The 24,865-nt window shown below is 40.3% G+C and overlaps 2 protein-coding genes across 2 annotated transcripts in view; both read left to right on the top strand.

Moving 5' to 3' along the window:
• LOC117574262 (neurotrimin) overlaps nucleotides 1-24,865 on the top strand; it is a 64,728-nt gene that overhangs the window by 13,461 nt on the left and 26,402 nt on the right. Inside the window, exon 2 of the mRNA XM_034257997.2 lies at nucleotides 3,393-4,111. Within this exon, the coding sequence (XP_034113888.1) occupies nucleotides 3,943-4,111 (169 nt within the window). The 5' untranslated portion in view covers nucleotides 3,393-3,942. The remainder of the gene's footprint in view (nucleotides 1-3,392; nucleotides 4,112-24,865) is intronic.
• LOC117574263 (elongation of very long chain fatty acids protein) lies at nucleotides 12,323-13,461 on the top strand. Its single transcript, XM_034257998.2, has 2 exons — nucleotides 12,323-12,825; nucleotides 12,883-13,461. Exons 1-2 carry the CDS (start codon nucleotides 12,427-12,429, stop codon nucleotides 13,315-13,317), a joined length of 834 nt encoding a protein of 277 aa, XP_034113889.1. The 5' UTR covers nucleotides 12,323-12,426; the 3' UTR covers nucleotides 13,318-13,461.

The raw sequence follows: 24,865 nt of genomic DNA, 5'->3' as shown, positions 1-24,865 counted from the left end.
TTGACTCAAAAAAAAAAAGACAAAAAAAAATGCGCAGCTGATGCCACTTTGCTTTGTGCCTCGTGTTGCAGACGAAAGTTAACCTGCACAATGTAATTGCAGCAGGGCATGAAATGAGCTCTGTTCTAGCTGATTGTCGTCTTCCAAAGAAGTTGTGAAAACTTTGTTTTTTTTTTTTGCTAATTTTAACGATGCACTTGCACAAGTTGAAAGGCATCCCGAGCTTCAGCTCGTATCGAATCGAAAAGCCAAAGCCAAAACTGAAGGGGAAAGCAAAGCAAGTGACTGCAATTTGTTTAAAGCTGCTCGCAGTCAGCTTGTTTATTCTTGTTGCACAGTTTTGTGCGCCACTTGTTTGCCATTTGTTCGTCTAGTTTACAATGCAATTAACCCATTTTAAAGTTTCGCCCGTCGACTACAGGACCCCAGCACCACGGCACCACCAAACAAGAACACAAAAAAAAAAACAAAAACTAAAAACAAAGCACAACAACAACAACCGAAAGACTGACAAAAGACGCGGCTTCTTTCCACTTTCAACTTGCCGCTGATTTTGTTTCGTTTCATTCCGTTTCGCTTTTATTCATGTCTCGCAGTTTAACAGCCAAAAACCAAGCAAAAACTAATTACGACTTTGCTGGGTTCCTGGGTTGCCCGCCTGCCGAGGCAAGGCAAACTTGATACCACAAAGTGCAGTTTTAGACGGTGCGCTACGTTGCGTATACTTGATGCGACCCAGAGGAGGACACTGAGCGCGACGGTGAAAGCGAAAGTCACACCAAATGCTCGTCCGTTGTCGGGGCGTTAAAATTAAAAACGGATGCGGTCGCTTTTTAAATAATTAAACTCACTTTATTGGAGTATTAAATTTTTATGACTAAAGATGGCCCCCACAAGGCGTCAGGTGGAGATCACAGATTGTGCGTTGTGCTTACAGATAAACTGAGGGCCAAAGCATTTAGCGAGTTGTTGGCCATCGAAACGTCAAGATCATGTTTGTTGTTACCAAATGTTCTGACCCCGAACGAGATGCGCTGCCGTGTCATAAATAAAAAGAAAAGGGAAGCAAGAAAATTGCGCGCAACAGAAATGAGAAACAGAAACAGACATCGACACAGCATGTGGCGCACATATAAAAATCTGTAGGCCAAACAGCCATAAAACTGATAACCTTGGCGAACACAAACAGCAGCAGCAACAACACAGATGACAATGGTATATATAAGCATATCTATGATGAAGAGAGCTGAGGCCTCTGGTCTTTGTTTTGTTGCCATTTTTATAGGCCTCGCTCTCGCTGTTTATTTACGGCTATTTACCGCCTACACGATAAAAGCCTTTTCCCACACACACACATATATATGTATATGTATACAACTCCTCCGCAACTTTTTGAGTAATTACATGGCCAGCGCAGATTTGTAGCACAGCACCTACTACAAGGAGTCATACAGAAGTCCGACGCTGTGCTCGCAAGTTGAGCGCCCCGTGCAGTGCACAGTACAAAATAGATACAAATATTTTATTGCTCCTCGAGGACATGCGGCGTTGGGAGCACACTACGTGGCGTATACTTGATGTCCAGTCGTTCAGTCGAGGCGCTGCTTAGTGCCCTCGCTCGTAATGAATACGATAGATAATTATAGCTATCACACTCACACACACAGTGACTTTTAATGGCTTTTGTGATCGCCCCAGTGGCGAGCACGGCGCACAGGATGTGAAAGTGCAGCCGGGCCCAGACGGAAGTAGCATCGCCTGCATGGGTTAATCTAAATTTATAACTTTATTTTTCATGAGCAGTCGCGACTAGCCCCAAGGCAAAGAGTACAGAGTTTTCTCTCTCTCTCTCTCTCTCTGTCTCTTTTTCTTGTTTTTTATTCTATTCTGTTTTGCGGGCAGCTTTAAAGGACATGAATTGAGACTCGACGACCACAAGGCTTTTTTCTGTTTTTGGGGTTCATTTTGTGTCGTTGTCCCCTGCACGGAAGTGATAATGAAATAATTTGAACTTTTTCCTTTTAGCTTATTTTTCTTCAGTGGCTTTAGCATAGACGAAGCACACACATGCATTGGGCAGCCAGTGTTCGTCGTTTTTTGTGGCCCCATTACAAGAGGCAAACTCATTAAATTATGTAAAACTTTGTCATTAAATATGGCAGACACTCTCTTTGTGTGTGTGTGTGTGTCTGTGTGTGCGAGTGTGTGTGTGTCCTTTAGAACAATTTGTTATTTGGTTATGAACTTTTGGCAGAGTTAAAGTGTTGTTTACTTTTCGGCTCTCATATCCTCGCCGTTAGCTAGTTAAATGCTTTGCGCTGGCTCGACTTGTTCAATGTTAAAGACTGAACTTTTTAAATAAATTTGCGTGATAATTCCACTTTGTGGTTTAATTTTGCGTGTCGACGAGGTTATTCTCGTACTCGCACTCGTACAGTTGCATTTTCGGTGCTTAAAATGAGTTAACGTGCCTATTGCACTCTTCACTGTCTCACTCAGATAACACTCGTGTGCAGCCAAAGAGAGCTCAGCGCCTGAGAGTATGCTACAAAAAATATAAAATTCAGAAGCGCAGAGCACTTTAATTGCTTTTGGTTTTTATACCCACTATCCAAAGGGTAGAAATTTATTATAACTTTCCACCTGCAGGAAATGTATGTAACAGGCAGAAGGAACATTCTCCGACCAAAAAAAAAACCTACTGCACATAGTTACTTTGGCTAACAATCTGGTATATTTTGTACTATATGGTGTATTTTTTAACTCTATTAAATTATTATTATATATATTATTTTGAAAGTATACCAAATTCAAATACCACAAATATACTAAAATATACCAAAGTCTATATTCGGTATATTTATTTAGTACTACATTCAGTATATTCCAGAATGTAGTACTAAATGAATATACCGAATATAACATTTGGTATATTTTAGTATATTTGTGGTATTTAAATTTGGTATATTTTCAAAACAATACCACACACTTTTGCTTTAATTCAAAAGGGGTAGCGGGTATCTTAAAGTCGAGCACACTCGAATGTAGCTTCATTACTTGCCGCTGAGGCACTTCAAAGTTGCACCGAGTTGAGTTAAATTTTGTATGCTTTAGGTGCAAAACTATCATTGCCAAATGGATTAATAACAAAGCGAAAGCATTCCATATAGAGCACACAAAAGAACATCTCAGTGCTGAAGAGCTTCGAGTGCTCTTCACGTGTATTGTGCATTTTATTGTTGTTTAGCAATTATTATTAATAATTAATGTTGGAGTTAATTGCGGACTTAATAAAAAAAACTTCAAATGAACCTGTTTTACATACTAAGCACTCATTACCAAGTACATTAAATTAATGCGTTTTCTTTTTTTCGCATTTTTCTCTTTTACAGATACTGGAACTTGCCACAAATTTATGTGGACGCATAAAGCAATGTGAGGCGGCGAGTAATAAAAATTAATTAGAAAATATTTCACGTCAAACGTCGCGACGTGGTATAAAAAGAAAAATACTTCTAGTAAAGAAAGCGCACAAAAGTATGCAATAGAAAAAAGGCTTGTGGTTCGCTTTTCGGTTCGGGGTTCGGTGGTTAATTTCTAATTAGAGGCGCCACCAAGTAGCAGCAAAGCAGCCGCTCAACAAAGGAAGCGAGCATAAGTATTTGAGCATAAAATAAACTGCAGATTGAACAAAAGAACGCTGGAAGAAGAAGTCCGGACCTTATGCAAAGTATAATGAAAACTTAAGGGGAATATACGAAACAGATTTCGCACACCACAAACGACAGAAAGAGGGAGAGAGACAGAGAGGGAAAGAGAAGTGTCAGATAACTCCAGGTTGAAGAGGAGACAACTACAACTACAAGGAACCAATTTGATTACAACAGAGTGCTCACTCGCTCTATAGGTGGCACTCACTTTGGCTCGCTTTGGCCCAAAACAATGAAAATATTTTCGCGTAGCATGCGTCACACGGCCATGCCACAACGGCAACGCGGCAAGCAGACGGCGTTGAAAATGAATTGCCCCATTTTGATTGTAATTACCCTCGGATGGCTGTTGCACGCACAGTGCCACCACACCGATGTTGATGCCGCAATTTCAAATCGAGGTAAGTGATTCATTCCAGTCCCGACTCCGTTCGTTGCACAGCCTCTGCAAGCGAGCACAACACATTTAATGCCACTGCCAACAACTTGCAACGCGCGAACAATGCCACCAAAAGGTAGTTTGTGCTCTCCCCCCGGGGCAGCTTATGCATTATGTGTGTGTGTGTGCGCGCCGAGAGTCTACGGGAATTTTGCCATATTTATAACTACATCGTTTCGCCGTCAACATTTTCCATTTTTTGCCAGCTTTCATATATTTAGCATAGCACTCAGCGTAAGTTGCATTTATGTTTTTACATAATAGAAAAGGGCTTGCAAAAAAAAATAAAACTGAAAATAAAAAATAGAAATACGAGAGAGAGATCCCGACCCTATTTAAATGCCAATGTAACGCTGCATAAATCCAGGCGCCATGCTCCGCGAGCACGTTGCAGTGTTTAATGTTAAGCCCTAGTTTGGAGTCTGCTCTCTGCTCTGCTCTGCTCTGCGCTGCTCTGTTGGCAAAAGCGCGAAAATTAAAACAGCGCTTAAACCAAACAGCAAAAGAGAAACGAAAGAGAGAAGGAGAATTGCCTGCAGCTACCATCCGTGTAGAGAGAAGGTCAGTTGAGTGTGCGAGTTTATCTGACAGGCTAATCCGCTGCACACGCTTCCCCACAAAACTATGCTGTAGTTGCTCCTGGCAATCACCGCATCCAACCGCAGCTCGCTTTAACAAATCGCATAAAAATTTAAGCGCAGAGCAAAGCCTAACAAAAACATTCCCAACAGCTGCAGCTGCCAAAAATTCGATGAACTTTCAATTTGAAAGTTTCTCTCGAGCCAAGCAAAAGAAAAAAAATTGAGTCTAGAGAAGAAGAGAAGAGTTTGCACAAATAGTTTGGCTTATCCGACGTCGCAAGTTTATATTGGGCCGAAGAGCAATTCTTTGTTTGCCGTTGGCCACTTCGGACTTTGCTTTTCTTCTATTAGTCTATGAAAAACAAGTTATAAATTGAAAGTTCAGGTGTGTGGTGTATGGCGGTGGCCTTAAAGCACATTAAATCTGTGCCACACAAGGCTAAAACTGAGCTATAAAAACAAATTCACATGCCATGGCCATATTTTTGCTTGGCAACTTTTACCCACCAAAACCGAAACGAAACGTAACCAAACCAAACCAATCGATAAATTTAAGAGCCCAACATTTGTCTCCATTATCGCAAAAATCCAAGGCAAACGCGCAACAGCAACAACAACAACAACAAAAAAAATAGAAAGAAAATGTGAAAACTGCGAAGCGCATAAAAGGGCCATCGATGCGTGGCCCAGCGTGGAATTGCCAAGGTTCTCTTCTCTTCTCCCTACCTCAACCTCTACCTCGTTTTGTGTTGTTTTTGTTTTTCCACCTGAGGGCGGCGCCGTTTTGCAATGGCAGTGAAAGGGCGTATGCGTTACCTGCAAAAAGAAACAGCCCCAAAAAATACACACACACACTCACACACTTGCACACTCGTCGCACACACACTCGAGAGTATATCACAGGTGGAAATGTGCTTTTGTCACTGATCATAAATTTGTGCACTAGCTTTTGTGACTGTATCCTGGCAATTCCGTTCGTTCGTTCGTTCGTCCTCGTTGTTGTATTATTCGCTTTTGTTTTGGCTGTTGTCGTGTTGTAGTCAAAGGACAAGGCAATAAAACGTAGCTATTGGCTAAAAAAAAAGGATGGCAATCGCCGCACAACGCGTACATATGATCGCAGCAAATTGCTGCAAAGCTGGCAAAGAGGGAGAAAGAGAGAGAGAGGGAAGGTAAAGAGGAGAGACGCAGTCATACGCAGGGATATTGCAACGCCTTGGGTGGCTGAAGTGCCTCGTCCTGTGCGTCGTTGACAAATGTTTATTGAGTAACAAAAGCCATTAGCCCAGAACACTCTATAACACGAGACAGTGTTTGACCCATTTTGTGAATCATGTTCTTGGCAAACGACGCAACTTGCAGCAGCAACAGCAACAGCAGGAGCAGCTGTCGCCAGTTCGGAAATCTGTTGCACGTGCCACACACAGACGTAGACAGAGACAGAGACAGAGAGAGAAACACAACTTGAAGCGTGCAGTTGAAGCATGCACATTAACTCACATCAAGTCAACATTTTTATAAACTGACAACAATTTTTCATAGAAGCGCGAGATGCACTTGCACAAAACCATCAGCTGTCTGACGCCCCCTCGCCCTCTCGCCCCCCAGCTCAACAACCGCCGCCCACGGCCACGCCCCTCTTTATATCTGGCTGCATATCTAACAGTTTTGTTTGGCATTTTTAGTGATTTCACTTAAATTTTCATAACAAAACATGGCGAGTGCGTGCTTGCAGCACAGTTTAGTTTCGCACGTTATGCAACGGCAATAAAGGAGCGCAAAGAGTGGGCGTCGACGGGGGCGGGTGGCAGGGAAACATGCTTTAGCTGTCATATATTTTTCAAACAGATTTTTTCTAACAGATTTCTTCAGAGAGCGCAGCTAAAACCGCATTTTGCATGTTTTGCTGATGTTTTTTTGTACAAATTTTTCATAGGTTTAGTTTTGCCATACGCACGCCCATTCAGCACACACATACACACACACATACACATACAGATCCATGCTTGCCACACAGGACACACACTCCAGGCAACACGCTCACATGTTAGCATACATTCAAAATCCTGGACAGCAGCGGGTTGAGGCAGCTGCATGACATGTTGTACGTGTTTGTGTGCAGTCGCTTCGCTTCCGTCGATGCCACAGTCGCTGCCGCTGCCGCTGCCACTGCCACATGGAGCTGCCACACACTGCTACTGCTGACGCCTTTTAGCCATCTGTTCGCGCGCTCATCCGCCCAACTGTTGGATCCGCCCTCTCTCCATTCTGTCGCCCCCCCGCTGTGGTTGTAGTATTATATTTGCGAATCCCTTTGGGTATGTTGGCAGCAATAAATTTTCATCAGTCGTCCTCTGTGCAACGAACGGCAAAGCTATTTTTCCTACTTCATGCCCCCAGCTCTCTCTCTTCCTCTCTGTCCATTAAGTACAACACCGCCCAGTGTTTCGCCCTCCTAACTCATTCTTCTCTTTTTCCTTTCACACGCTGTGTCTCTGTCTCTGTCTCTGTCTCTTTGGTTGACTGGGTAACAAATCTCAGGCTCGGGCTCAGCTGGCATATTCGGTTGGCTCTGTTGCGGTCTTTTCGAATACATTTTGATTGTTTGTCATATTTTTACGAAATCATTTCTATTGCTTTCGGCTTTTTGTGACTAAAAACTGGGCTTAGTTGCGTCGCCTTCCCCTATGACTAGAATTGTGTTCTCCCGAGAAGGAATCTCTTAGCTGTATGTTTTTTTCCCCTCTCTCTTTCCTTGCTTATTGCATTCGGTTTCGTGTTTCGATAAAGTCAGCAGAAAAAAAGGCGCCAAAAGAACGAGCTGCCACATCCCTTGGCCTTTAAGCGAAAGCTGACACCGGGCAAAAATAGAAAAAGAAATCTAAAATATGCAGCACAAATTGAAAATATAACATTAACGGGGGATTTGTATTGACAGCGTCGGAAATAATTGAATAACAGCCAACCAAACACACCTTTATTTATGCTTTATCAATTCTGATATTATTGCTTAAAGGAAGCAGCTCTAATCTGGGTTAAATTCCTGCAACAAGCACAAATTAAATGCCAAACAAGTTGCTTGCGGTCATCAAATAAAAATAAAAGCAGCTATTAAAAAGTCCTTGTAGCAATTTTATTAATTAGAACAAGTTGCACAACCGAAAGTATGATCCTATGATCCCACTCGCGGCCAACTGGTTTTGCATTTTAAAATGTGGCCAATTAAAGGCAATTTAGGAATTTGTTTTGGTTCGTTGACTGGTTGCTTTCTTTGCTTGAGGGTCCCTAAAAGTAGGACGGTTGCCTTGAGCAAAGGGCGGGGCGGGGGTGGAGAGCAAAGGGGCGGACTCACAACATCCACTAATCGCATTATTAACGCGCCGTTAACAGTTTGCGACATTGACTTGAACTTTAGAAGTTCCATTCATACACACACACAGAACACTCACCCACACACACACACACAGAACATTCACCCACACACCCAGAGTCTTAAGAATATGCTTCAGACGCATGGCCTGCATTTATGTAATACCCTTGAAGTTTTCGGCATTTGCCAAATTACGCTCGAGTGAACGCGAGAGCTGGCACAGCTCATAAGAAGGGTCCCCAGGAATTTTGAGGCGTGGCCAAATGGCCCCTAAATGTATGCTGATATGATTGCCAACACACGAACACAAATGCACGCTTAATAATCATAATAATTAAATGCTTTGTACCTTCCCGTTTTTGGCTGGCATTTCGAAATTTAGTCATTATCACGGCCACTTGACGAGGCGATAATTATCGCACAATTGCACAGACTGCACAAATGGGGTGTAATGACAACCCTGGTGTCGCATGCATATAACATTTTATTGCCATTCGTTGATAATAGTCAAAGCAGCAGCAACCAATTAAATGACCCCCAACGTGGTCAGCAAGGCATGACCCACAAAACATTTATTAACATTTGGCACACTTCTGGAACATTTTATTAGAAAATAGGATAATTATAAGTTTAGAAGTGTAAAGAAAAGTAAAGAGAGTACAGGACTTTTCTACTTAAACTTAACAAAAAATAAAAGAAAATTTCAGAAACGAATTTAATATTTAAGTAACATTTGAAACAAGTAAGAATGCTATAGTCGGCTGTGCTTGACTTTGAAATACCTGCTAGTCGTTTACTTTCTTAAGATATACCAAATTAAAAATACCAAAAGGTACTTAAATATACCAAAACCTTGTGCTAGCTTGGTAAATTTATATACTACTATATTACAAATATACTACTATATTAAAAATATACTATAGAGTATAAAATATGTCAAATTTTTAACCAAAGCAACCATAAATAATAATTTTTAAGAATTTTATCTATTCAAAATAATATTATTATTTTAAGTACTCGTACATATATAATATATCTTCACAATTTAAAAATATCGTTTATCTTTTGATTTAGTTTAAAAGGAACAACAAACTTTTGAATGACATAAATAATGTATGCGTGACAATCGATTATAAAGTGAAAACTTTGAGGTCAACTCAAGTACAGCACGCTCGTTGAATATTTTGTTAATATGTGGTTTAAAGTTTAGACTTTTTTACTGTAGTTTTTAACTTTAATAGTAATAATAATTACACACACACTCTTTGTGTGTGTGTGTGGGATGCGAGCTTAAGCCTCGGCCTTTGTCAAATGACTATCCCAGTTGACCAACATCTGAGGACATACTTATGGGGCGCGCATAAATCTGTGCATGCGGTAAGTTTTCATTTTAAATGCACAAACAAAGGAAAAGCCCACACACAGCGAGTGAGCGAGAGAGAGAGAGTGAAGAGAGTGAGAGATCTGGTTTATTTGCACGTAGTGTTTGCGGCACGTCACAAAAGTTTCCTGTTAAATTTCCCTTCATTTCCTGACGAAAGAGATTATTATTTTCATTTGCTGAGCCACCATCACAAACAGACGCACACACACACTGGCGAAGAGAAAGAATAAAGACACAGACAGTGACAGCAAGAGAGAGAGCGAGAGAGCAAGAGATATGGGGATAGTAACGGCGGCTGTGGTAGACACGTTTGCTCTACGGTTATATGAGTATGTATTTGCTGTCGCCTGACTGTTTACTTACTATATGTATGCATCACCTTCATTAACGCATCATTCCTAGCCAAGCAAACAAGCAGATGGGCAGACTGGGAGATATCCTGCACTTTAAGGAATTTTAGTAAAACATGATTTTTTAAATACTTTTTGTTTTAATCAATCAACCTTTGATGCTGTTCTTAAATGAATTTAATTTCCTACATAATAGAAAATATCAAAATAGAATGTATTCGTAGAAAATACATTAATATTTTTAATATTTCAAATTTAGTAAAATGTTTAACTAGTAGTCCGCCTATTCTATTACTAAATTGAACTAAATTGAAACCTTGATAAATACAACCTTGATATTCTCATTCGTTATACCAAGGCACAGAACACACAACAATCTAACGCCATAAATGGACAATCTTAGCTCACTTATGAATACGGGGTATAAAAACACTTCATTTTCAGTGGCTCGTGAAAGAGCCTCGACGTGGTCCTTGGCGGTCACCCGACCCAAACACCTGACCGTATCCTTGACGTTCGCGTTGTCCTTCTCACGCCAACCGCGAGTCCTTCTCCTCTCTCTGTATGTGTGTGTGTGAGTGTGTTTGTGTTTGTGTGTGTAACTGAATCGACATCGTCATCATCGTCGCGTATATTTGCATACTTCCGGCGAGCGTCAAAATGATTACCATTATTATTTTTGTTGTTTGCCGTGGCCGTAAACGTTGCCATTATGGTTATTGCAACAGGACTTACACTTACACTACCCAACGCCACTTGACATCGAGCACCAGGAAGAGCAGCAAGAGCCATGCGAAGACCTGGGCCAACACTGTTTGGCATGGAACATGCAAGATGGCAATGGCCGCCATCAGCCATCAGCCATGCGGTTATGGCTTATTTGTGCAAATGAGCTGCCGCTCATTTATTGTCATGTAGAGCGCAGCACTCTGAGCCAAATGCAAATGATGGTTTTGGCCAAAAAAAAGAGCAAAGAAAACAAAAAACACAAGGGTGCGCGACTTGGCAAACTCAATGTACGATTACTACTTATACAACAACAATAACAACAACAACAAGGAGAACAAGGTCATTCCATTCATCAGAGCAGACAAGGTCATGATTGACCCCAACGTGTGTTTGCTGCTGTTGAAACACTTCATTGACCGTGTATTGTAATCATGTCTTATGCAATCCTTTACCGCAGCTAACATTGATTGGCCATTGAGAAGTTGCCAAGTTGTGTAGTTGAACGTGTTTTTTAAGTGAATGGAATAAACACAGCATGATTAGCTGGAAGGTAATGGAATTGATTTGATATATTTAGGAAAACCACTTAAATAAATGTGAATAGATTTCGAAATATCTTTAAAGTATTTAATAATTAGCAAGAGTTTTATTACTATTAATATAATATTTTATTGAAATACCATTCCTTATTGCAATGATATGATATACATGAATTTTATATAATATTACAAAATATAGTGTGAATTTTTCTGTAATTATCAAAAATTTCTTTGGAATTAATATTATGACTTTCATTGAACTTCACGTATTTTTAAAGATATTTAAATATAGTATATTCGCTAAATTTTTTCAAGAATTTATAAGTATTTCGTATGCATCATAAAAAAATTTTATTTTGTTAAGTAATTTTGCCAAGTTTAATCATAGTTATGACAATTAAAATTGTACACTTTTTATGCAGTTGACTTTCTAAAATGAATAAAAATGTTTTTAGACAATTTTCGATTAATTATTTAATCTTTTAGGGATGAGCAAAAAAGATTTATTTCATTTTCTAAAACTGCCAAGTATAGACTGTTATAGAAAATATAATAAATATAAACTATATAATACGAGTAATTGCCAAGAATTTTTCAACAGTCAGCTATATAAATAAATTTCAATATTTTGACACGTTTCAAGATTATAATGACATTTCTAAGAAGCTATTTATGATTATGAAAAATATAAATTAATGTGCCATAAATATTTTGATAAAATAATTTGATTCATTAACCTTTTGCCGTCTTAAGATGTCAGTAAAAATTCTTAGAACCTATTTATGAATTGAAAAATGCAACCAAATGTGCCAAAGATATTTTAATACAATAATTTGGTTTATCTACTTTTTTAAGTGACTTAAATCATCAAATAATAATGCAAATGAATTTCATATTTATTCAAAACACAGTAGTCATATTCTGCTTTCAGGCACTGTGCGTTGTTACATAGTAGCAAATTCGAATTATGAATGTTTGCGATTGACAAAATTGTTTGATTGCTAATTAGCAACGGACAGGTGAATGCCACCGTGAGTTTCCATGCACGCAGATACAGCACATATAAGTTGTATATGTATTCCAACCGGTAGACACTTTGCATAGGTCGATTGAGGGGTGAATGTAATTTAGTGAATCTCATTTAGCGGTCATTACCATACTACGTATTGGCTGAGCTTGGCTGCCTGCTTTGTAGACTTGCGCACGTGGCCTTGTAATTTCCGATCAGAATACTACCGGCCATCGCGGCGTGCAAATCGTTGAGGAAAATCTCCCCGCAGAAAAGTGAAGTGAATCGCGAAGGAATAATCTGTGATCCTGTGAAATGCCGCCCAACGTAGTCGCTTACATTTACGGCTTGGTGCGAGATCTTTACGATCAGCACAAGGATCCGCGTGTATCGCACTATCCGCTCATTGGCAATTTGTGGAGTGTGATGGCCATCATTGGCGTCTATTTGGCCTTTGTGCTGCATTTTGGCCCCAAATGGATGGAGCATCGACGTCCCTTTGAGCTGAAATTCGTGATGCAGCTATACAATGTGATACAAGTGGTGGCCAACACGGTTGTCTTCATCTACGGCATGTGCTACACGATATTCAATCCTGGCTACAGTTTCCTCTGCCAGCCTGTCGAACACGAGAACACAACGCCTCAGATGATGCGCTTGATCTATGCCTCTTATGGCTACTATATGCTCAAGTATCTCGATCTACTCGACACGGTCAGTTAGTGAATTGGATTGCATTGCTCAACTGTTTTAAATAATCCTACTTCGCAGGTGTTTATTGTGCTGCGCAAGAAGAACTCGCAGGTGAGCTTCTTGCATGTCTATCATCACGCTGGCATGATATTTGGCGTGTCCATCTTTATGACCTTCCTGGCGGGTTCACATTGCTCCATGCTGGGATTGGTGAATCTTCTGGTGCATGCTGTGATGTATGCCTATTACTTTGCCTCCTCACATGGCGCCGTTAAGCATTTACTCTGGTGGAAACGACACATTACAAAGCTGCAACTGCTTCAATTTGGCTACCTTACACTTCACTTTCTGCTGGTTCTCTTACGCAATCCGTGTAATTTCCCCGTCTTTATTGCGTTCATAGGTTTTAGCCAAAATATCTTCATGTTTGCCATGTTCTTTGACTTCTACTACAAGACTTATATGCGAAAGGCGCGCAAAAGCGAAGCAAATACAAAGTCTGCACTCAGTTGAGTTGCCCGCCGAGAGCTGAGTGGAAAATTAAGTTCTAAGTTCACATTACAATACATATACATATAAGCAATTATGCAAATAGTGAGATCGATTCCCTTTGATTTGTTTACCTAATATGAATAAACATTTTAGACTGACTCCATACGGCCCGCAATGACGTGATCAATTTCAATTTGCCCAAAAAAACTTAATTTCATTTCCCCATTATTCCCTGACGTAAGTTAAAGTTATCTTCCTCTATGCGATGCGATGCGATGCGATTGGGGGAAATCGAGTTACGACAATGTTGTGAAAGGACTCAATATAATATCGATAAAGTCAGCTTCACTTTAAGCCCGGGGCAATTTTCCCTCCTCTTCTTTATTTGGGGTAGGGTAGAAAACTCGTTCTTAACCCATTTGCCTGCCAACTCGCCACACGCGCATTTTATTTAATTTTCATATTTCACTTGCTCGACAAAGCAAAATAAAACCAGACTCTCTGCTGTTCTCTGTTCTGCTCTGCTCATCTTGTGGCAGCCACACACACACACATACACACACTCACCCACGCAACACACATTTACCACAAAATTTTTCTTAACTTCATTTCAATTGGGTCATTCGACTGTGCAAAGAGAGAGAGAGAGAGGCGATGAGGAAAGGAGGCGGAAAAGACATCAAAGTTTCTATGAAATTTCGGGTTGAAGCATTCAGCATGCCACATGCCACATGCCACTCGCGGTGGCATCAAAGAAATAGACGCATGTGTAGATATTAAAGTTCGATAAAGGAAATGTAAGGAGACTTTTCTGACTTTTAACCATGACCTTTTTCTGATGGGAGAAGGAGAGACTGCAAATTAGGCTTATTAAATAACTTGCCACAATCTTGACCTATTAGGCGTCAGTCGATAATTTGTTCATGGACGAATTTTAAATATATATAGCATATATATAATCGAATACATATGTGTTTTTGGTCTACTTGTTTGTATGCTTGTGCAATGCCGATGTTCAAGTTGTGCCTTGTGTTTGTTCGTGCGTTTGCCAAATACATTAAAACTTTTCTAATAATAAAGTTCTACAGCCGAAGCGAAGCGTAAATATTGAGAACGGAAGCTCCAAAGATATACAAGTACATACAAAATATCTATAGATATGCATCTATTATATACATACGAATGTTTGTATATTTTGTACATTGTTGCCAGCATCTTCTTATCGACAACTACTTTAGTACATACATATAACAGCCCCAAGGATTCAATTCACTGAATTTGCTGTGTTTTTTTTAGTTTACAATTCATATTAAATGTGTTGAAAACCGAAACAACAGCTAAAAGAAAAAAGCACTTGTCACACATGGCGTATGCTTAATACTTGCTGAAGATAAACGACGCCGCTCAGCAAACTGTTTGTGAAAACTTTAATTAAGTGGCAGTCTAACAACAGATCGAGGTCAAATCGAATAGACTTCGAAAAAGATTTCAACTTTGTGTTTATATCTTTACGATTATGTCAATGCGTTGTTAAATTGGCTGCGAAAATAATGCTAGATAGTTGTTGCTGAATAAATATTCAAAGTGGAATTAAGTTCAAAGAAAAGTGCAGTTGAATTTGCTTGAGTGGTTGAGCATGTGCTTTTGCAATTGTAATTTAATCACAGAGTTTCTTTTGTGCAACAATAAATTCAACTTGTCATGTTTTGTATGCATTGCCAAAGATGAATTTGCGGTTTATTGTGTTTCCTCACTCTTCTGGTAATTTCGTTAATTTGTAAGTACACAAAATTGTAATTAAGTGCAATTTGAAATCAGTGACAAGCCACGCATGTACAACAGTAGCTAAATAATTTACAAATAAATCAAAGTAATTAACTCCGCCCTCGGGGGGTGAATGCGACATGCAACAGGTCAAGGGGGTCGCATAAAACCGTGGCGACTGTGACACGCACATGCCACAGAATTAATGTTGAAACTTATCTTTGTACAATAATTGGCACAGGCACGAAATGGCCCAGCGAAAGGCAAAGCATTCAATAGCTGCTCGTCTGCTCTGACCTCAAAACAAAAAAAAAGAAGCCCAATTCAATCCCATTAATATTGCACACACACACCCATTGACACACACTCACACACTCTGGCTAGTGAAGGACTGGGCATTAATAATGCACCAGTAACTAATGCACTGATAATACTGAAACCAATTGACGCCATAGCAAATAGCTGGACCTCGCGGCGTATACGCAACGTGTGCTCAACGACTTTGTGTTTGACTTTGACAAAGTTGCAGACCTGCCAACTTGTGCGCACTTATTAGTTGCGCATTTTGAGCAGGACTTCCTCTTTCTCCCTCTCTGCTGCTGTTTGCCACAAGTTGTGACCATACTTTCGACTGGAGTCTCAAGTATTCCATACTTCATTGAACTTTGAACAAGCAACCGCACATCCTGCTGTTGCTTCTGCTTGGACTCCTGCTGCTGTTGCTTATTTTTCTTTTTTGTATTCTGCATTGCTGGACAAAGTTTTTAAAGCACACACACACACATAGAGAGAGAGAGAGCGACGCACACCTCCATCATAAATCAATACAGTTCAATTTTTGTGCGTCGTTGGCTTCCACTCGACTGAAGTGCTCCTCGAATGTAACTAACTCCAAAGGCAAAATTCAATTGCCTGCAGAAGGACTTCCGACTTTTCTTATAGTCAGCATATCGCTGGCAACAAAAATTTATAAAAATCCAGCCGCAGGCACCACACAGCAAAAAAAAAAAAGAGAAGAACTTTGCAATCATTTCAATCGCCAGCCACATTTGGGGTCACTTATCAAAAGCGATAATTTCCTAAAAGCATTTAATGCGGCGACTAAGTAAGTAAGAAGACTTGGGTTTTTTTTTTTTTTTTTTACGAGTCAATGAAATGGAAACCCCAAAGCGCAAAAATTTATACTTATGTATGTACTTAAGAGTCGTATAGTGCGAAATAATATTGCTGCTGCATCTGAGATTATGAACTGTGAATTATGCTGTTCATTATATCACGTAGCTGTTTCGAGATTTTCAACGAGTGTCCCCCCTTCCCCTGCACACACTAACTATATACTATAATCGAGTTGGCATCTCTCTCTCTCTCGCTCGTTTTGTGGCAGGGACACAAAAACACTTTAGCTTTGCGCTGCCAAATGGCTGGCAGGAACGAGGCGGGCAAATAAAATAAATGCTAAAATAATATGCTTTATTGTACCAGTAATGGCAACGTTGCCATGAATTTTATTTGCTTTTATTTTTGCTCTTTATTTTTATTAGCCAAACACAAGGAGACATGCCTGCCAGACAGACACCGTGATAGAGAGAGAGGTCGACGGTGTGTAACAGATAGAGAAAGAGAGAATGAGAATGAGAGAAAGTCGTAGTCACATTCTAGATAGTAGGCCAAAAGGTGTTATGCTGCCAACTGGATTAATAGCGTTAGCACTTTCGCTTGCCAAAAGTGACAACGTGTCCATTCTCGACTTGTAAATATTTTAATAGTGTTTGAGAGTGGGAAACGTAAGGGAACGCAACCGAATGCTGCTGTTTATTGGAGCCACTGAATTTGTTGTCGTCGCGCATGACAAATGCCACAGCCATAATAAAACACAAAGAGCATTTGGCAAACCAAATAAAATGTAAATACTGTGTGCAAATATTTTGCCAGTGCAACGGCAACAATAATAAATTTCGTTGCAACGGCAGCTGGCAAGTTTTATTTTGTTCGAGGGTGCAGCAAGTTTAGTTAAAATGTCAATGTGCTTGGCGCGTTGCAAAGTGCGCACAAAGAGCGGTTCAAAGTTGCCGCATGCCCGCGCACAGCAGCAATGCGGCAATGCAGCAAGCATAAACATAACTCCCAGCATCCTGCCTGTCTGCCACACACCGACACAACCAGTTGACCACACCCACAACAACAACAACAACAACAGCAACTGGGAGAGCCTGAGAACAGTTGCTGCTAATAACTTAGTTTTCTCCCATTCCATTTATTGTTGTTTGTTGTTGTTTGCCACGCGACTGGGGCAAGTTCAAAACTTTGCAACCTTCCCGTCCAAGAGTTATGCACATTTTTCGGTTTATTTGCTGCTTCGCCAACTACACGGACTTTTGCATGCACTCCACGTAGCCAAAAATATATAGTAAACCAAAAAAAAAACTCAAACAACAACAGAAGCAGCAGCAACAGCAAATTGAGGCCAAGAATATATATTTGTGTGTGTGCCCGGGAAAAGTTAATGCTTTTAATTAAAGCATAGTTTTCTGGCCCCCCAAAAAACGTACGAGTGGCATGGCCTATAACGACTCGACTCGGCGAGTTCAAGTTCAGCTGATCCTTGAGCTTCAGCAAGTGTCAGCTCATACATTAAGTGGCAACTGGCAAGTGGAAGAAGGACTTCAAAAACCCTCCATTTTCCCTCCTTTTTTTTGCTGTACATAATTTACTTTTTCAATAATTCACACGCCCGCGCGTAAATTTTGACCAAAAACATGTCAGAGAAATTAAAAATACAGAACGAAACAGACCCTAGAAAATGGAAATGCTGAAGGAGACGAAGCTGTTAACTGAAGAAGAAGGAGACTGAGAGAGAAAGCCCGAAAAAAGGATTGCTCTGACAGGCTTACTAATTGCTTTGTTTTACTCGTGACTCTAATTAAAAAATTTACTTTACGACTTTGCCACGCCAGTGTCGCCGTCTCAGACGGAGACGCGAGTCTCGCTTGTAATGACAACCGGAAGACAAGCGAAATAACAACAGACAAACGACGGAACGTGCCGAGTTACTCAGTAAATGTTATTTGTTGAAAAATCTCTGGCTAGTTAGCATGGCAACAACAGCCAACTAAAATATGAAAAGCCCAAATAATCATACCCCAAAATGAGCAGGAATATTGCCAACTTCAGGCAGCAGCAGCATCAGCTGTTCCTCCTTATCAGCATCGCAGATCGTTGAATCTAGTTGGCAAAAAAATCTGGTTGCCTCGCCAATTAAAAAAGGGGAAAAGGTTAAACAATTTGTGCATCGTTTGCGAGGAGCAAACCCATGCTGACCCACAACTAAATTAAAATGCTCTAAAAAAAAGGGAAAAATGCAAATTGTGCGAGAATTGCTTTTTGTAATTAAATTAGCCTCTCATTCAAGGCGCAACAGAAAACCGAAAAAAAAATGTGTTCACCTAAGCGGGAAAATCCATAAACTTGGCAAATTGCCTAAATAAATCGAGCTGTGATTTGAGCAGACAAATGAATTGTAGCTTAATTTTGGTCATGACTTTTGGGTTAGCTTAGATTTCTCATTTAATTAAAGACTCCGAAAGTGTTATCAGATTACAGATAAGTGAAGGATATTAAAATAGCTTGAAGCATAAACATAAACCTGTTGCTAAATTTAACCTGACATTCGGATAAAAAAGAAAGCCAACACCGGGTTTCAAATATCTCAAAGTCATGCAATATTTTAATGGACATATGTCTGCAATTCACCATGTTAAAGCAGAATTACTACGAGGAGAAAGGAGAAAGAGTCGTTACAATTCTCGCATCTCTGTCACACACAATTATCAGTTTTGGCTTGACGTTGGCATCGAGAAACCCCAAAGAGCTAATTTATCTCTAGAGCTGACGGCAAACGAACGAGAGAACGATTAAACTTTTCTTTTTCTTTGTTTTTTTTTGTCTGGTGTATTCCGCTGCAAACAAATCTACAGAAGTTTAGTGGGTGGTGATAACAGGATATAGACGAGACACAAGGCGCAATTCGGAGGAAGAAAAAAGCAGTCTGTGTGAGCAGAGAAAGGAGAATCAGAACAAGAAAAAGTCCAAGTAAAAATTCTGCAATTTCAAGCTGTGCACACACTCTCGAGAAATCAGGCAAACGTTTCGAGTATTCGAGAGTATTTCAGTTCGATTAGTTTGCCACTCGATTTAGGGAGATGGCGACGGTCCTTGCTCAGGCCGTGGTCAGCATTTGTCTGATTGCTGAAAGTGGAAAGTTTAGTTGGGCTCGATGACTATATTTATCGCTGTGTGTGTGTGTGTTTAGTTGTGGTCCAGGTGCATTGGCCGCTCGTCTGGGTCAGTGTTTACCTTTCGTTTACCTTGTTTCTCTGCACAAATTGGAAAAGTTTCACACGGAGGCACGGCCACAGAATCCATTTTGCCATCGTCGTTGTATTTATATTAATTTTGTACTCAAGTAATCGAATTTCCTGAACAGGTTACATTCATTTCCCATTAATCAGCAGACACACAGTCAGTGCATGGGAATGCTTTTAAAAGGCATTAATTATACTCAGCCTAAGCGCATGTTATGTGTCCTTTATGAAGAATATTATTTTTAATGCTCAATGTAATCATCCCGAAGGACACATTGGATTTGCATATTAAATACACTTTTGACAATGATTTTTTTGCAAGTCTCTTCTTGCCTCATGTGGCGGCACCCCTGGGAGGCAATTTCAATTTGTTTTGCCCTAAAAATATGGCAGCTGCACCACGAATTTAGTATACACTTTAAAGACCATCTTAAAGATACAATGAGAACGTATGTGGAGAAAAAGCAGAGCATGAATAAGTAAGGTAAAAACTGAAATTGGCAAGAAAATTTGGTTGAGTCTTCCAATTTAGCTGAAATTCATTTACTTATTGACATACTTGAATTTTCAGTTTGCGGTTGCTGATAAACAGTGCTTTGCAGACTCCCCCTGAAAAGTCACCCGCCACTGTGTTTGCTTTTGCCAGAAAAATCAAAGCTTAAGTGTGGCAAACATCGCTTCAGTTGCCAAATTGTCGCACCCCTGGGACATGATGGCGGTGGCGGTGGCTGTCAAGGCAGTGCTTTCATTATCAGCACGAGGGTAACGCAGTCGTCAACGTCTTCAGATAACTGCCTTCGTTCCATCCCACCCCCGACAAATGCGGCAATGCCCAAGCAAATTGAGATGCTCTGAGATGGCTGAGGCAGGGAGAGTTATACCTTAGCAAAGTCGGATAGACCCCAGTTGGCCTCAGGAATGTTTTGCAGCATGGACCACAAAAACGGGTGACATGCCGCAGTCGTAGACAAAAGGCCTGAGATAAATTACGAGCAGAGCAGCACAACAATAGACCCACAAGGCGTCGTGCATTGAAGGACTCTAGTGCAAGAAGATAAAGTTCGAGTTGTCTTCGTTCGAGAAACAATTCGTTGCGTTAATGCGTGAAAGGAAATAATGGAAACTGCCTTGGCACGCGCTGCCAAGGTGGAACAGATTGAGATAATACCAGAATTTGTCGCGCTGTGCGACAAGAGAAAGAGAGAGAGATTTCATCTCAGGCCGAGATACGCAAAGCCGGAAGTCTGCTCCCAAGATGGAAGACAATGTTGTCTTCTCTGTCATTTTTGGGGGACCCGACTTGACACTGACAGCTTAAAGCAAGTCAACAGCGACAATAGGCTGACATGATAGCCCAATGGGGAGAGACTTTGTTGCTCGGTTATAAGCCACACGATAAGTAAGGTCAACCCAGAGGCAAGAGAGAGAAAAGTCTGCTTTGCATACTAAACTATAAAGTTTCGACGCGTGTGTGTGATGAGAGCTGAGAGGCATTGATTTAAGCTCTTTTAATTGCAGACACGCAGCAAATGAGTCTGGCTTCGCATTTTCACTAAGAAAAGCCAGCCAGACGTTATCAGTAAAGCGAGGGGCAAAAGGGGCACTTGAACGTGCCTTTTAATATGCAACGCATAAATTTGAATATATTTGTTGGCGTTGTTTAGCTTTCGTCGGGGACCGACGCAAAATTATAGCGGCTTATGTTTCAATTAAGCAATTCTTGCACATCAGGTGCGTTTTATGTGCGCCAGACGACGGCCAAAAACTGAGAGCATTAGCAGAGACTTAGTCGGGAAGAGCAAAAGGGGAAGAGGGGAGGAGAGAGACAGCTGGCCGGCGACAGCAAATGACAAGCAAAAGTACAAGGAGGCGACGCGACGTTAAGCTTTTTAATGTACAACTTGGTTTTTTTTTTTTTGGTTTTGGGTGTCATCAGACACAGTTGTGGCAGCTGTTGCAAGCAGACAATTTGAGGCAATAGCAAAATGTCGCTTACTGGACTTATTGTGTACGCAATATTTAAAATGAAAAGTGTCCAAAATTAAAATATAAAAATGAAGAAAAATTGAATTTCACTGGCATTGCAATCGCTCAGCGTCCAAGCGTCTGTCTAAGCTTTCAGCAGATTGCTCTTTGCAGCTCTGGCAATCTTTTCGGTTTCGGTTTGAATTTGTTGAAGTTGCCTCAAGTGGTGCGGCAGATGTTGCCATGTTGCCATCGATGGCTGACAGCTTTCGGTAGCAGCATCAAGCGCAAACAATGAAAGGAAAACAACCGAAAAAAGCAAAAAGAAAACACAGAAAATAGAATGAAGGCAGTCAGAAAAAAAGCACCCACAGTGAGAGAAAAAGAGAAAAAGAAATGCGAAAGCAAAACATATGAGCAAAAGACTACTTAATGAATAGCCTAGGGTTAATATTTGCCTGGCATTCTTTCCAGCCAATTCTCATTTTTTCTCTTTCGCTTGAGTTGTCTGTGTGTGTGTGTGTGCATGTGTCTCCTTTCTCTTTTGCTGTTTATTGTTGGGCAACAGAAAAAATATTGAAGTTTCTTGTTAGACACAAGATACACAACACACACAGCAAGTCGAGTGAGGACACTCATTCAGCCATTCATTCCATCAGTCAGTCAGTCAGTCAGTCAGTCAGGCTGAGGTTGACAAACAAAGTGGCTTCTGTTTTTTACAGCCAGTTGAGCGAAGGGGGCTGGCAAAGCAAACAATTTGCAGGCACTGTTACTGCTGGCCACGAAACACGCCCCAGGGTTTAACTTCAAAGTGCAGCTTTTGGGATAGAGCGCGATTATGTGGGAGTTGGAGTTGGAGGGCTTAATAATAATGAGGAATCTTTTAGCAATCGGGCAATGTTAATGCAATTTATTACAAGCAACATAAATCACACATCATATCATGATGCGAGAAGGGATGCTAGACTGAGACAGAGACACAGGGAGGGAGAGAGAGAAGACAGCTCTAATGACGTCTTCCATTTTTGCCCATCAGGTGGATGGATAAACAAAAAGAAAATTCAAGCAAAAACAGTCGAAAGATACGAAATACAAAAGTTACTCGTAATAGCAAAAATACTGTCAACACTCAGCAACAGCAGCAGCAGAGCAACATGCCACATTCATTGGCCATATCGCTCTTTGAATATAGATTGCAGATATATCCCAAAAAGTCCAGTTGGAAAAACCCACTTGTTTCCTTTTTTCTGGTTCAGTCTTCAGCTGTCTGCTGCCAGCTTGTAGACCCATTGTTTGTTGATTTGTGTCTATTGTTATGTCTTGTTGTTGCCAGTCTTGTTTTCTATTTTCTGTTTTTTCTACTCTTGTCTCAGATCGAATAACACTGCGAGCTTCATTTGCTGCAGAGAGAAGAGAGAGAGAGAGTGATGGGGCAAAGTGAGCAAACGCATTTTCATTTTCATTCTCTTGTTTTGTACTTCGACACATTTCAGCAACAACACAATTTGACTTTCAAAGGCGTGTCAAAACTGAAATGATCTCAGCAAAAGGAAGTTCAACCAGATCGAGCAAATACATAATTTCCTTATGCATTAAGTTTGTAGATCAAAGCGCGCTAAATTCTTGGCATTGTTGTCATACACCACAAATAATTTGATAAACCCAAAATTGCCTGCGTCAGGCACAACTGCGAATATTAGCTGCCTGTGGTCGCTGTGGCTCTTTTGAAGCAACACTTCTCATCGTGTTGCCTCATGCCACCTAAGCTACTTAACTTGGCAGCAAACTCAAAAGCGTAGGCTTCGCTTATACTATATATATTTAGTCTAACATAATAATGTAATAATCGTAACGCTCCTTTACATAATCGTTGTTTGTGACATGAGCTTTAAATGTACGCAGCAACAATGTGCCCCTTGCCGCTTGCCCCTTGCCACCCTGCCACGTGCCACGAGGCCGCACCCAAAAAGTGGACGTCAAGTTGTGTGCCCCGCTGCTCTGCTCTACAGTTTTATTAATCGACGCGTGTCACTTATTAGCCGCAGGATTTTTCATATGCAATACACGCACACATATACATATGTAATATATACTATATACCCTTGTACTTTGTACGTCGGAGGGAGTTGGGGAAGATTTAACCCTTTGATGGCCCTTAACAAGAGGCACCATTTGGCGCTTTGATAAATGGCGCACACACATTGAACGAGCTCAAAGTTGCAAATAGTCCAGCAACAACAAAAAAAAAAAAAAAATTAGTTGGCAATCGCGACGAGAAATCAGCCTATGGCGTATATACAAACAACAACAACAACGACTACGCTGGCGACAACAACGAACAATACATTATAGTAATTTTTTCTTTTTCAAATTAAACGTGCATGTTTAGTGCGTATATTTTATACAAATGGGGAACGACAGCAGCGACAGAGAAAGGTTCAACTATAATTATGATGAATACGCGTTGAACCCAAGGCAAGGACAGTCCTGCAAAAAGTATTTGCCTAGACTAACAAATGCTCTCAAAATAATAATAAAATTCAGTTTATAATATAGATTATTAAATATGTAAAATGTAGCTTAAATCAAATGCATTTCAATACACAACAATCAAATGCTACACTCAAATGGTATGCGTAATCGATATCTAATTAAATAATAATGCTTTAGTACATTTTTAAATAAGTACAATAATATTAAATGGCTAATGGGGAATAATATATTTCAATTTCTGCTTTGATTTGCATAATTAATAGCATTATTTGTGTGACAATCAACCCAAAGTGCCTCTCTCTCTCTCTCCCTCTCTCTTTTTCACATGTTTATTTTCTTTATGAAGCGGAAAAGCTCAAAGGTCGCCTCCGGCTAAGTGGCAATTAATTAATTATACATAGGTTTTTTTACTAATTCGCTTCACCTACTATTTTCTATTATATACATACATTTTTTTGCCACACACTTAATTAAATTTATTAAAAACTTTGTTTGAAATCGGGGCAAATGCAAACACAGCTCAGCTTATTGGAAATTATTTATTTATGGGCGTGCCTTTGCTTGTCATTTGTTGGAATGCGTTTTGGGCGGTTGCAATAAATTATTGTGCAAAAATTTCACAAGTTGTCGCAGTCGAAGACTGCAGCTAATTAAAACAACAATTAATTTGTACAGATTTCTCTGTCGATGACAGACTTTAAAATGTAAATTGCCGGCAATAAATGAATATTAATCGAAAGTTTTGCCTCAAAATTTGGCTTCACTTTCGCCAACAAATTGGAAGAGGGAAAACCCTCAGGCAGATGAGCTGAGCTCATCAGCAGCAGCAGCAGCAGAAGCAGTAGAGAAAAGCAATTATATTACTGGTCTGGCCATGACCACAAAATTAAGGTCTTTAAAGTTGATTAAAGCCACAGCTTGTAGGCAGCATTAAGCCAGGGCCGAAAAAGCTTAAGTGAAAATCAATAATATTTATTACACTTGAG

This window comes from Drosophila albomicans, chromosome 2R (assembly GCF_009650485.2).
Source record: "Drosophila albomicans strain 15112-1751.03 chromosome 2R, ASM965048v2, whole genome shotgun sequence".
In the NCBI taxonomy this organism is placed as follows: domain Eukaryota; kingdom Metazoa; phylum Arthropoda; class Insecta; order Diptera; family Drosophilidae; genus Drosophila; species Drosophila albomicans.
Note: the sequence above shows the minus strand (reverse complement) of the source record. Positions and strands in the feature narration are given on the sequence as shown.

Coding starts and splice junctions, on each gene's coding strand:
- LOC117574263 (XM_034257998.2), top strand. CDS start 12,427: ATGCCGCCCAACGTAGTCGCTTACATTTACGGCTTGGTGCGAGATCTT. Junction 12,826..12,882: donor ATCTCGATCTACTCGACACG/GTCAGTTAGTGA, acceptor CCTACTTCGCAG/GTGTTTATTGTGCTGCGCAA.